General features: G+C 42.7%; 1 protein-coding gene across 1 annotated transcript in view; it reads left to right on the top strand.

Annotated features, from left to right (window-relative positions):
• The first annotated feature begins 332 nt into the window (after positions 1 to 332).
• The window catches only part of LOC135526150 (WD repeat-containing protein 43-like), a 54901-nt gene continuing 42300 nt past the window's right edge, over positions 333 to 12933 (top strand). The window contains 6 exon segments of the mRNA XM_064954282.1: positions 333 to 562; positions 1742 to 1876; positions 3211 to 3332; positions 3967 to 4087; positions 12478 to 12529; positions 12532 to 12595. Of these exon segments, the coding sequence (XP_064810354.1) occupies positions 356 to 562; positions 1742 to 1876; positions 3211 to 3332; positions 3967 to 4087; positions 12478 to 12529; positions 12532 to 12595 (701 nt within the window). The 5' untranslated portion in view covers positions 333 to 355.

The raw sequence follows: 12933 nt of genomic DNA, 5'->3' as shown, positions 1-12933 counted from the left end.
AAGCAGGAAGTAATATCGAAGAACCATAGAACTAAAAGCAGGAAGTACACCCTGTAATGTGATTTGTTGAATGAACTCAATTGCCGTTACAAAAAATACATTCCATTGCACATCAGTTGCACATCAGTTAGCGTCCATTGAATTAACATTCTACATTACCAGGCAGCCATTGAGAACGTACCCATGAGTTTAACAGACAAATTGCCATGGTTAGGGGTTCCAACGTTCCAATTTCTATCATTTTAACCACGCCCCAATTATCTCACAGTAACCAATGAAACTGATGCGCCAACGCGCCTGCTCGGTGGATGATAACACGTGGTTCTTGGCAAGTAACGCAGACATTGCTTCAATAATGGCGGACGGTGGATGCAATTCTTCGTTGCGTCTACCCTGCGTTTTCTCGCCAAAATCACGCCAATACCTAGCTTCATTTGCCCAAGATGGCAGGCTCCGTATATGGAACACAGATAGTAAAATACTTCATCAAGAATACGTGCCTTCAGCCCACTTGAGTGCCACTTGTACCTGCATAGTTTGGGGACCATGCCGAATCGCCAAGGTATGTTTGGGCGATGCATAGCCATAGGCCCGGGTGAGCCTGCTAGGAGATCACTTTGTAATAACTTGATAAAATGTCTTTATGAAAATATTTACTTTATTAGATGTATACTTGTGAAGTATCATCTTTAGTCGTTTACCATTATGCTGTGTGGACTGCGTAGCAAAGTACTTACCATGTTAGCTTCGTTAGCAGCGAGCTAAAGTCCGTTACAGCAACAATCCGACTGTAGGACCGCACATGTTTTTTGCACGTGGTGGTCGCCCCAAAAAATTACCACAGGTCTCTTTTTAAAAGATGTCATGATTCTTACCTAAAAGGGATTTTTCAGTTTAACAAATGTATATAGGGACCACCAGTAATAAGGAATTTATTTCAAATACGAACACGTTAAATGTAGCTAGCTATCTCGTTAGCGAACCGTAAAGGGTAACTGTACCTAGTTAGGTTAGCTCCTCTAGTTAGCAATTCACCGTATATGACGCAGATTGAGAATTCCATATCATTTTTACCACAATGGTTTACTTTATAGAAGTTAGCGGTAAACACAGAACAATACACGACTGACGTAATTATTTTAATAGCATTGAGTTTTACAAAATACGTTTGACTCCACGTGTAAAACGGGCCTTGTAAATACATTTGATTTGACAATTTCTTTAAGCACTGACAATTTACCTTAAGTATGCATGACAAAGTGCATTGTACCCTCAATCAGCATTCAACGGCCAATGTTCCTGGTCTTAAATTGTCACTATAAACTCTAAGAACAACCGGTAGGAAAACACATTTTGTTGTTCAACCTTTAAATCCAACTAATTATTTGTTGAGAAGTGTTCCTGGAACCGGAAAGAACCAAATAACCCATTGTAGTTCTAGGTAGGATACATTTTTACATCTAAAAGTGTAGCTAGATGCTAGCCAATTGTCTACATATGACATTGTGGGATTTGTGACCATACGTCTTTGACAACAATATACTTTTGTGATTTAGCAGATGCTTTTGATGTTGTAGTCTAGTCTCATTATTTCGGATTCTTGTTAATTCAAGGTTTAAACTTCGACGCTATGGAAATTCAGACCACCCATAGACGAGGCCTTCGAAACAGAAAAGGAAAACTGAAGTCCTGTGTCAGTCAATAAAACGTGATTGACTTAAACTGTATTATTTTACTTCAGGAGGGACCTCTGAGGAAGAAGAGGAAATCAGAGGCAGGGCATGTGGAGGATTTGGCGGATCTGTTGGCTCTGGGAACGGTGGCGGGCAGCATTATAATTTACAGCGCAGTGAAGGGGACACTGCACTGCACACTGGTAAGGTCTGGGATGTAGCATGACTTTCATTGCCAATTTGGGAAGTACCAAAAGTCTTATTCAGCTCAATGTTGCTTGCGCAATGCAACTAAATGGTTGACTATTATTATTCGACCATGCTGGTCATTTATGAACATTTGAACATCTTGGCCATGTTCTGTTATAATCTCCACCCGGCACAGCCAGAAGAGGACTGGCCACCCCACATAGCCTGGTTCCTCTCTAGGTTTCTTCCTAGGTTTTGGCCTTTCTAGGGAGTTTTTCCTAACCACTGTGCTTCTACACCTGCATTGCTTGCTGTTTGGGGTTTTAGGCTGGGTTTCTGTACAGCACTTTGAGATATCAGCTGATGTACGAAGGGCTATATAAATACATTTGATTTGATTTGACTTTGTGGTTGAACATGGTACTTGAAAAATATGTATTATAGAAGACTGCAGTGACAAGTCACGGGTTAAAGTTCTGTTACTGCGATGGATTTCTATGAAATGCATTTTTGAGAGGTTATTTTTTTTGTCAGTGTAGATTGGCGACAATTTCATTGTTCCCTTAAAATCAGGGTCTGAATTAGACCTGGGACACCAGCTCTGCAATTCATTATTCGGTAGGGCAGAAGCAGCAGGCCCCTGATCTTATAGGTTAAGAGTTGAATACCCCTGAAATGGCCCATGCATCGTCCAATATGTTTACAATAAGTTCATAATTTTAATAGTTAGTTATTGGGCACTTTTCTGGAGGTGGAATTTATGTTTTAGATGGTGTCCACGTCCTTTTATTTGGAAACTTGAGTGTAATGTCTAAGTCACCAGAACTTAGCTTCTCAGTCCTTCAACATATCAATTATCCCGGGGAGGACCCCACATCTTCTAAGCAAGGGGACTGGAATTGCCCACACTCATTTTAATACATGTACAAAATCATAATTTCCCCTAAAATCATGATGGTCATGACTTTCTTACATGAATGGGGAGGTTTACTTGGCCCCAGACAATTGAGCTGAGATCGACTTAAAGAAAAATTCCAAGCAAGAAAAGCCTAGTATTTGTCCATTGTTGACACAGTCCCTAATTGTTTAGCTTGTCAGCCCTTAACTTTTCAAGAGATATTTCTTTGAAAATATGTCCCTGTATGATGCGTTCATTTACAGTCATGGGATTTGTTTTCTAACTTCACAATAACTTTTTTGTCACCAACCTTGCATCTCAGGTAATATATAGTTATTAGTGAAATGTCTGATACAGTCTTTATCCAAACTGTATACCGTATGAATTTATTTGGTGTGAAATGTTCTCTCACATTATTAATGCTCATATTTGACCTTTGCTCCTTCCCAGGATGGAGGTCACAATAAGGGAGTGAACTGTGTTGAGTGGCACCCCGAGGACAGCCTGCTCTACAGCGGCTCAGATGACTCCTACATCGTAGAGTGGGACCTGCAGACAAGCAAGACCCGCTGGTGGGTACCTTCACTTTCTGTGTTTGTAGAAATCAGTCACTCAAAGTGGTCTAAATTCAGAAGGTATTTCTCTGCGATAGTCTATGGCTTAGCAGTAACACCTTTTTAGGAGTTTAAAGGTCTGTCCTCCACCACAGGTTTCCCTCGCTGTAGGAATCAGTTAGTTAATACCAGACTACATTCACAATCAAAGTGCATTTGAAATCTGTTATGGTGCGTCAACCTGATATTTCTAACTTGTGTAAATTTCGATATCCAGGAGAAAAAGAAAAACATTGGTCTAGCCACTCAAAGGCCATTAGACCTGGTTAGGTCAGGTGAAACTTGGTGTAAAGTATAGAACAGTGGGTAACAGACTGCTTACAAAGGCAAATGTCCCAGAGGAATCAAAGCATCGGGAAGAATAGATAAGTTGTGCATCTGTATCAATGCACTTGGTGATTTAGAATTTCGTAAACCTTTGCCTTGGGTGGTGTAGCTGTAATTGCCGCCTCCCCCCAGCAAACCTGTCCCCTGCCCATTGACACCCCAATCCTATCTTTTCTCTCGCCCACTCTCGTCAATAAACAATATGGCGGAAGGAATGGTTTCTTTATTTTATGGAAGACTCATTAATTGTCAATTTTCTCAACAGTAAGTGGAAGGCGGACCGTGCGTCAGTGACCAGTCTGTGCGTGAGTCCTGATGGCAAACTGCTGCTCTCAGCGGGACAGACCATCAAGATGTGGGACCTCAAGACCAAGGAGGTGTACCGGGTAAGTTAGTGGGACCTGTCCAGCAGTGACATGGACCTCATTCACATGAATTCATCATGATACTGTCCAGGGGAACTGACACCAAGGGTCCTATCCTCACCTTTTAGTTAATTTTACAGTGCATTTGGACAGTATTCAAACACCTAGACTTTATCCACATTTTTTTTTACATCCTTCAAAAATGCATAATTGTTTTTTTTCCCTGTTTAATCTACATACAATACCCCATAATGACAAAGGAATAACGGGGGTTAGACATTTTTGAAAATGTAAAAAAAAAATGTTCAAATGTACATATTTTCAGACCATTTACTCAGTACTTTGGCAGTGATTACAGCCTCAAGTCTGCTTGGGTATGACGACAAGCTTGGCACACCTGTATTTGGGGAGTTTCTTCCATTCTTCTCTGCAGATCCCCCCAAGCTCTGTCAGGTTGGATGGGGAGCGCTGCTGCACAGCTATTTTCAGGTCTTTCCAGAGATGTTCGATAGGGTTCAAGTCCAGGCTCTGGCAAGGCCACTCAAGGACTTTCATTGACAAGTCCTGAAGCCTCCTGCGTTGTCTATGCTGTGTTCTTAGGGTCGGTGTCCTGTTGGAAGGTGAACCTTCGCCCCTGTCTCAGGTCCTGAGTGCTACTGAGCAGGTTTTCATCAAGGATTTTTGTACTTTGCTCCGTTCATCTTTTTCTCGATCCTGACTAGTCTCCCAGTCTCTGCCGCTGAAAAACATCTCCACTGCATGATGCTGCCACCCATGCTTCACTGTAGGGAGGTGCCAGGTTTCTTCCCGATGTGACTTTTGGCTTTCTGTCCAAAAAGTGTATCTTGGTTTCATCAGACAAGAGCATTTTGTTTCATGGTATGACAGTCCATTTGGTGTCTTTTGGCAAACTTCAAGTGTACTGTCATGTTCCTTTTACTGAGGAGTGGCTTCCTCTTGGCCACTCCATCATAAAGGCCTGATTGGTGGAGTGCCACAGATGGTTGTCCTTCTGGAAGGTTCTCCCATCTCCACAGAGGAACTCTGAACCCTCGGGTTCTTGGTCACCTTTCTGACCGAGGCTCTTCTCCCCCGATTGCTCAGTTTGGCTGGGCGGCCAGCTCTATGAAGAGTCTTGGTGGTTCCAAACTTCTTCCGTGTAAGAATGGAGGAGGCCACTGTGTTCTTGAGGACCTTCAATGCTGAAAAAGAAAATAATGGTGCCCTTGCCCAGATGTTTTGACACAATCCTGTCTCGGAGATGTACGGACAATTTCTTAAACACCATGGCTTGGTTTTTGCTCTGACATGCACTGTCAACTGTGACAGCAGTATGGCTGGTGGCATTGTCATGTCAGGATGAGCCTGCGGGAAGGGTACCATATGAGGGAAGAGGATGTCTTCCCTGTAACACACAGCGTTGAGATTGCCTGCAATGACAACAAGCCCAGTCCGATGATGCTGTGACACGCCTCTCCAGACCATGACGGAGCTTAATAGTTACAGTACCCATTCCAGGGTTTTTTCTTTGTTTTTGTATACTACATTGTTTAATAATAGTGAAGACATCACAACCATGAAATAACACATGGGATCATGTAGTAAACAAAAGTGTAAAGCAAATCCAAATATTTAATACCAGCTTCATGAGGTAGTCACCTGGACTTTCATTTCAATTTACAGGTGTGCCTTAAGTTAAATTTTCTCTACTTGGGTGCCACGAAGAGATGATTCTGGGGCCAGACCATGGTCTCTACACAATAAGGACAGTTTGTACAGCATATTCTTAACAATTCACAGCAGGTAGTAATATACAAATCCTAACCCTGTTACCCATTCCATACATCTGTCATGTAGACTGATGGGGGTGTGTTTTTGTTATAAAAGGCCATGGTATCTCTTGTCGTTGGGCTCTCAACGACTCATTTACGTGCGGTTTGTTGACAAGCTCCATTACTGCAGTAATTAATTAAATATTGTTTTGAAATGTATGTCTCCTTTTTGGTTACAGAGTCCATATTATGGCAAGAACACAAATAAGCAAACATAAATAAATGGCAGTCCATTACTTTAAGACATGAACACAAATAAATGTTTCAGAGTTCAAGTAACAGACACATCTCAACATCAACTGTTCAGAGGAGACTGTGAATCGGGCCTTCACGGTCAAATTACTGCAAAGAAACCATTAAAGGACACCAATAAGACAATTTGCTTGGGCTAAGAAACACGAGCAATGGATATTAGACAGGTGGAGAAATGTAAAAATTTGTTTGGTTCCAACCGCTGTCTTTGTGAGACTCTATAGGTGAAAAGATGATCTCCGTATATGTGGTTTCCACCATGGAGCAGGTGGTGTGGGGGTGCTTGGCTGGTGACAGTCAGATTTATTTAGAATTCAAGTCACGAATAACCAGCATGGCAACCACAGCATTCTGCAGTGATACGACAATGACCTAACACCACCATGCTGTGTAAGGGCTATTTGACCAAGAAGGAGAGTGATGGAGTGCTGCATCAGATGACCTGGCATCCACAATCACCCGACCTCAACCCAATTGAAACAGTTTGGGAAAAGTTGGACCGCGGAGTGAATAAAAAACAGCCAACAAGTGCTTAGCGTGTTTGCACTCCTTCAAGACTGTTGGAAATGCATTCCAGGTGACGACCTCATGAAGTTGGTTGAGAGTGCCAAGAGTGTGCAAAGCTGTCATCAAGGCAAAGGGTGGCTACTAAGAATGATCTCAAACATAAAATATATTTTGATTTAACACCATTTTTTGGGGTTACTACATGATTCTATGTGTTCAGTTTTGATGTCTTCACTATTATTCCACAATGTAGAAAATAGTAAAAATGAGTACTTGTCAACTTTGACTGGTACTGTATGTAAAAACAAATTGCGGTGCAGTGATATATATTGCTCAAAAAAATAAAGGGAACACTAAAATAGCACATCCTAGATCTGAATGAATGACATACTTTTTTCTTTACATGGTTGAATGGGCTGATAACAAAATCACACAAATGATCAATGGAAATCAAAATTTTCAACCTATGTAGGTCTGGATTTGGAGTAACACTCAAAATTAAAGTGGAAAACCACACAACAGGCTGATCCAACTTTGATGTAATGTCCTTACAACAAGGCAGAATGAGGCTCAGTATTGTGTGTGGCCTCCGTGCCTGTATGACCTCCCTACAACGCCCGGGCATGCTCCTGATGAGGTGGTGGATGGTCTCCTGAGGGATCTCCTCCCAGAACTGGACGAAAGCAACCTCCAACTCCTGGACAGTCTGGTGCAACGTGACATTGGTGGATGGAGCGAGACATGATGTCCTAGATGTGCTCAATTGGATTCAGGTCTGGGGAACGGACGGGCCAGTCCATAGCATCAATGCCTTCCTCTTGCAGGAACTGCTGACACTCCAGCCACATAAGGTCTAGCATTGTCTTGCATTAGTAGGAACCCAGGGCCAACCGCAGCATATGGTCTCACAAGGGGTCTGAAGATCACATCTCTGTACCTAATGGCAGTCAGGCTACCTCTGGCGAGCACATGGAGGGCTGTACGGCCCCCCAAAGAAATGCCACCTTACACCATGACTGACCCACCGCCAAACTGGTCATGCTGGAGGATGTTGCAGGCAGCAGAACGTTCTCCACGGCGTCTCCAGACTGTCACGTCTGTCACGTGCTCAGTGTGAACCTGCTTTCATCTGTGAAGAGCACAGGGCGCCAGTGGCGAATTTGCCAATCTTGGTGTTCTCTGGCAAATGCCAAACGTCCTGCACGGTGTTGGGCTGTAAGCACAACCCCCACTTGTGGACGCCGGGGCCTCATACCACCCTCATGGAGTCTGTTTCTGACCGTTTGAGCAGACACATGCAAATGTGGCCTGCTGGAGGTCATTTTGCAGGGCTCTGGCAGTGCTCCTCCTTGCACAAAGGCGGAGGTAGCTGCTGGGTTGTTGCCCTCCTACGGCCTCCTCCACGTCTCCTGATGTACTGGCCTGTCTCCTGGTAGCGCCTCCATGCTCTGGACACTACGCTGACAGACACAGCAAACCTTCTTGCCACAGCTTGCATTGATGTGCCATCCTGGATGAGCTGCACTACCTGAGCCACTTGTGTGGGTTGTAGACTCCGTCTCATGCTACCACTAGAGTGAAAGCACCGCCAGCATTCAAAACTGACCAAAACATCAGCCAGGAAGCATAGTAACTGAGAAGTGGTCTGTGGTACCACCTGCAGAACCACTCCTTTTATTGGGGGTGTCTTGCTAATTGCCTATAATTTCCACCTGTTGTCTATTCCATTTGCACAACAGCATGTGACATTTGTCAATCAGTGTTGCTTCCTAAGTGCACAGTTTGATTTCACAGAAGTGTGATTGACTTGGAGTTACATTGTGTTCCCTTTATTTTTTTGAGCAGTGTATAAAATAAAAGTGGAGTAAACAATTGCTTATGCCGTGGGGATGGCAACAATGTGTTGTCTTATTTTGGAGTGCTCCTGTCCATCTAGAGTAAGGATCTGATACTATTTCTGATTTAACTCACATCACCAATGAGCTGTTTTTTTTTATTAATATTTTTATTTTTTTACATCCATTTGAGAATGACACAATAGTTCCTCAACTTAGCCTATTTAATATTTTCCAGCTCTCTCCCTTCTGATAACCACTCAATGTGAAAGAGGTAAAAAATGTCATACTCTGATCCGGTGGAAATGTCAAAATAGGATTACTTGATCGCTTATCCCTTGTGCAAATACAATGTTTCAAGTTCCTTGCAGACAGGCCTTGTGTAGGCAATGTGATTTGTAGGATATTTTTGTCTGGATTTTTTTTTAACCTGCAGACTGGTGTTATTTGTTGACTTTTATGTAGGCTATTTTTACATATTGGCAATAATTAAAAAAAAATATATATATTGAAGTATCATTTTAATTTAGAATTGATTAACCATATGAAATTGATTTTAAGATTATTTTTATTGTTCCTCGTGCTGGCACGCAGATCAGTATAAATGGTAAGATATATTGGCATTCCGAATGGACATGGTTGCGAACTGCTGCTATAACCAATTGCCGGCAACTTCAGGAGCGTAATGGCAGTGTGCTAAGACCAGCAGCGGGAGGAGGTTTGGGTTGGGAGCACGTTGTTTTTCTTCTGGTTAGGTTATATTTATCTCAGGCTCCTTTTTGATTAATTTGTCACTTTGAATTGCAGTGCTTAAAGCATAATACAAACTCAGTAGCCTACCGTAATTTCCGGACTATAATCCGCTACTTTTTTTCCCCGCTTTGAACCTTGCGTTTTATACAATGACGCGGCTAATTTATGGATTTTTCCCGCTTTCACAAGATTCATGCCGCCAAAAAACTGAGCACCGTCACATAATGTGACGTAAATCGAGCACGCTCAAACTTCCCATCATTCTGATTACGGTAGTCGTTTTGTCACCCTCATCATGGCAAAGACACGAAGAAATGCATATGATGCAGCTTTGAAGTTGAAGGCGAACGATCTGGCTGTTGGAAAAGGAAATGGAGCTGTTGCATGGGAGCTTGGCCTTTGAGTCGATAAGACGTTGGAAACAGCAGCGTGAGTAACTGACTCAGTACAAAAAGACAACAAAAGCTTTCAGAGGGAAGAAAAGCAGATGGCCCAAACTAGAAAATGAGCTTGAAGACTGGGTCAACACACAGAGGGCAGACGGCCGAGGTGTTTCAACTGTGCAGATCCGACTGAAAGCCAAAACAATCGCCGCCGCAATGAAGTTTGAGGGTTTTAGAGGTGGACCATCGTGGTGTCTAAGATTTATGAGACGTAAAGGCCTGTCCATCAGGGTACGGACGAGTCTGTGTCAGCAGCTCCTTCCCGACTACGAGGAAAAAGTTTCAAACTTCCGCAAATTCACTGATGCAAAGATAGAGGAGCATTCCATCTGCCCGCACGACATCATAAATATGGATGAGGTTCCACTGACGTTTGACCTGCCTCTCACACGGACTGTCAACAGGAAAGGCGAAACATCCGTCACGCTGAAAACAACTGGGCATGAAAAAACGCACTTCACCTGTGTTCTGAGCTGCACGGCATCGGGAGAAAGGCTTCCACCGATGTTGATATTTTTTAAACGCATGACGATGCCAAAAGAAAGGTTCCCGAGAGGAATTGTTATGAAATTCAACAAGAAAGGATGGATGACGGAAGGCCTAATGCCTGAATGGCATACGGAGTGTTACGGCAAGCGACCGGGAGGATTTGTTCACAAGAACAAGGCATTGCTCGTGTTGGACAGCATGAGTGCCCACATAACAGATTCTGTGAAAGAAGCCATCAAGAGGACAAACTCAATTCCAGCTGTGATTCCTGGGGGCACAACAAAGTATTTGCAGCCACTCGACATCAGTGTAAATCGTGCATTTAAGGTGTCGCTCCGTGTTCAGTGGGAGGCTTGGATGACAAGTGGGGAGAAATCCTTCACTAAAACGGGCCGCATGCGAAGAGCCACTTATGGTCAAGTCTGCCAGTGGGTCCTGACAGCGTGGAGCATTGTCAAAAAATCCACTATCATCAATAGGTTTCGAAAGGCTGGACTGCTGCGTGTTGTTGAGGGCAGTTCAGCGGGGAATTTGCCTCCGGATGAAAGTGACGAGAGCGACAATGAAAACGATCCAACATCGGATGAAGCAATTCTGGGGCTATTCAACTCCGACACCGAAGGAGATGACTTCAGTGGTTTCAGTGCACAGTAGGAGGAAGACAGTGCCAATGACTTTCTTGGTAGGCTACTGTTTAATTTATGTTACAAGCCATTTCGTTAAAGCCTATTTTTGTTACAAGATGTATTTCGTCTTAGAGATCAGGCTACTTTTTTCAACATTCTGTTAAAAATCGCGCAACATTTCAACGTCCTGCTACTCATGCCAGGAATATAGTATATGCATATGATTAGTATGTGTGCATAGAAAACACTGACGTTTCTAGAACTGGTTCAATGGTGTCTGTGACTATAACAGAACGAGTTCCGTGGTCAAAATAGCAAGGAAACCTGATCACAAAATCGACGGAGAAAAAATCAATCCGCCAGTCTATGTATTGTCTATTGGAAGGAAAAATACTTAAGGATGGGATTACAGTTCCTACAGCTTCCACACGATGTCGCCTGTGTGGTGATTTCGATTCAACTAAATCCTTGGTCATCTGAGTAATAGCCACATCCGGTTTTCAGGTCCATAGCTGTGAAAAATGGAACCGGAAAAGCTGGCTACGTTCTCCAAACTTGTGCCTATTGAATACAGATCGCTCCGTGATCAATTTGATCGTTTATTAATGTTTACTAATACCTAAAGTTGGATTACAGAAGTAGTTTGAAGTGTTTTGTCAAAGTTTATAGGCAACTTTCTAATTTAAAAAAAATAACGTTGCGCTTAAAAACGGTGTTTTTCCTAGATCTGGCGGTCTTCATAAATAGACATTTTGGGTATACAAGGACCGATTTTAATCGAAAAAAAATACCCAATTGTGATGTTTATGGGACATATAGGAGTGCCAAAAAAGAAGTTCGTCAAAGGTAATGAATCTTTTATATTTTATTTCTGCATTTTGTTTAGAGCCGGCTACGCTAATTTCTTTGTTTACGTCCCCTTCTGGAATTTCGGCGTGTTGCATGCTATCAGATAATAGCTTCTCATGCTTTCGCCGAAAAGCATTTTACAAATCTGACTCGTTGGCTAGATTCACAACGAGTGTAGCTTGAATTGAGTACCCTGCATGTGAGTTTTAATGAACGTTTGAGTTTTAACGAGTGCTATTAGCATTTGGCGTAGCGCATTTGCATTTATTGTTGGCAAGGTGGGACGCTAGCGTGTCGGGTGGGCCAGAGGTTAAAGGCTGTGAAAAGTACATTTGTTTCAATGTACCGGTAGGCACCTGCGGCTTATAGACATGTGCGGCTTATTTATGTACAAAATACATATATATATTTTTAAATCAGTTGGTGCGGTTTATATTCAGGTGCGCTTAATAGTCCAGAAATTGCGGTACATAGAGTTGGTTTTATTCAAACAGGTTGTCTATACTTGGAAAAATACATATTTTAAAATTTCAACCAACCGATTGGCCGAAAGAACTGAAGAGTCTTGGTTGACAAATTGTGGGAGTGATACCACCCTAGTACTGTTCCAGAATTGTCAGATTTGGGTCGTGTTCAGTAGGTAACAAAACAGAAATGCAGAGGTAGTACCTGGAGTTGGCCGATAAGAAAGCCTCTTCGTTGCAGAACATTTTCTGTTGTGTCCTAATGAACACGTTCCAGAACAGCGATTACCTCTAGGAGGAGGAGATTATTAAACCCCCCCCCCCGTCTTTAAGATGTCTAACTCCCACTTGTTTTCATCAGAAGTTCACAGGTCACTCCACAGCCGTGACGAACATGCGCTTCGCCACCACGCGTCCCCGGACAGCAATGGCCTCTACTTCCTGTCCGGGGCGGCCCACGACAGACTCATCAGCGTGTGGTGAGAATGAACCGCCATAATGCTTTCCTCAGTAGATCCATTATACACTGGGGTTGTTTTATTGTGTTGCATGTGATTTGAAGTGACTTGTTTGAAGGAGCTCCTTTGTAAATGAGACCTGTCATTTGTCTCGACAGCCTGATTCTTTAAAGAATAGGGCTGTCAAATGATCTAAAAATAATTAGTCACAAATAATTGCTTGAGTTTCTGTATTTAATCGATATTAATCGCTATGAATGAATTTGGCCTAAAAGATTTGAAAAGCAGTTCATTGGGTTACAGGCATGCTTTGTATGGGACATAGAAACAATCATCTGTATCAAAGTTCTCCCAATGTT

The sequence above is a fragment of the Oncorhynchus masou genome, chromosome 32, assembly GCF_036934945.1.
Source record: "Oncorhynchus masou masou isolate Uvic2021 chromosome 32, UVic_Omas_1.1, whole genome shotgun sequence".
NCBI lineage: Eukaryota > Metazoa > Chordata > Actinopteri > Salmoniformes > Salmonidae > Oncorhynchus > Oncorhynchus masou.
This window is presented reverse-complemented; position numbering and strand designations above follow the sequence as displayed.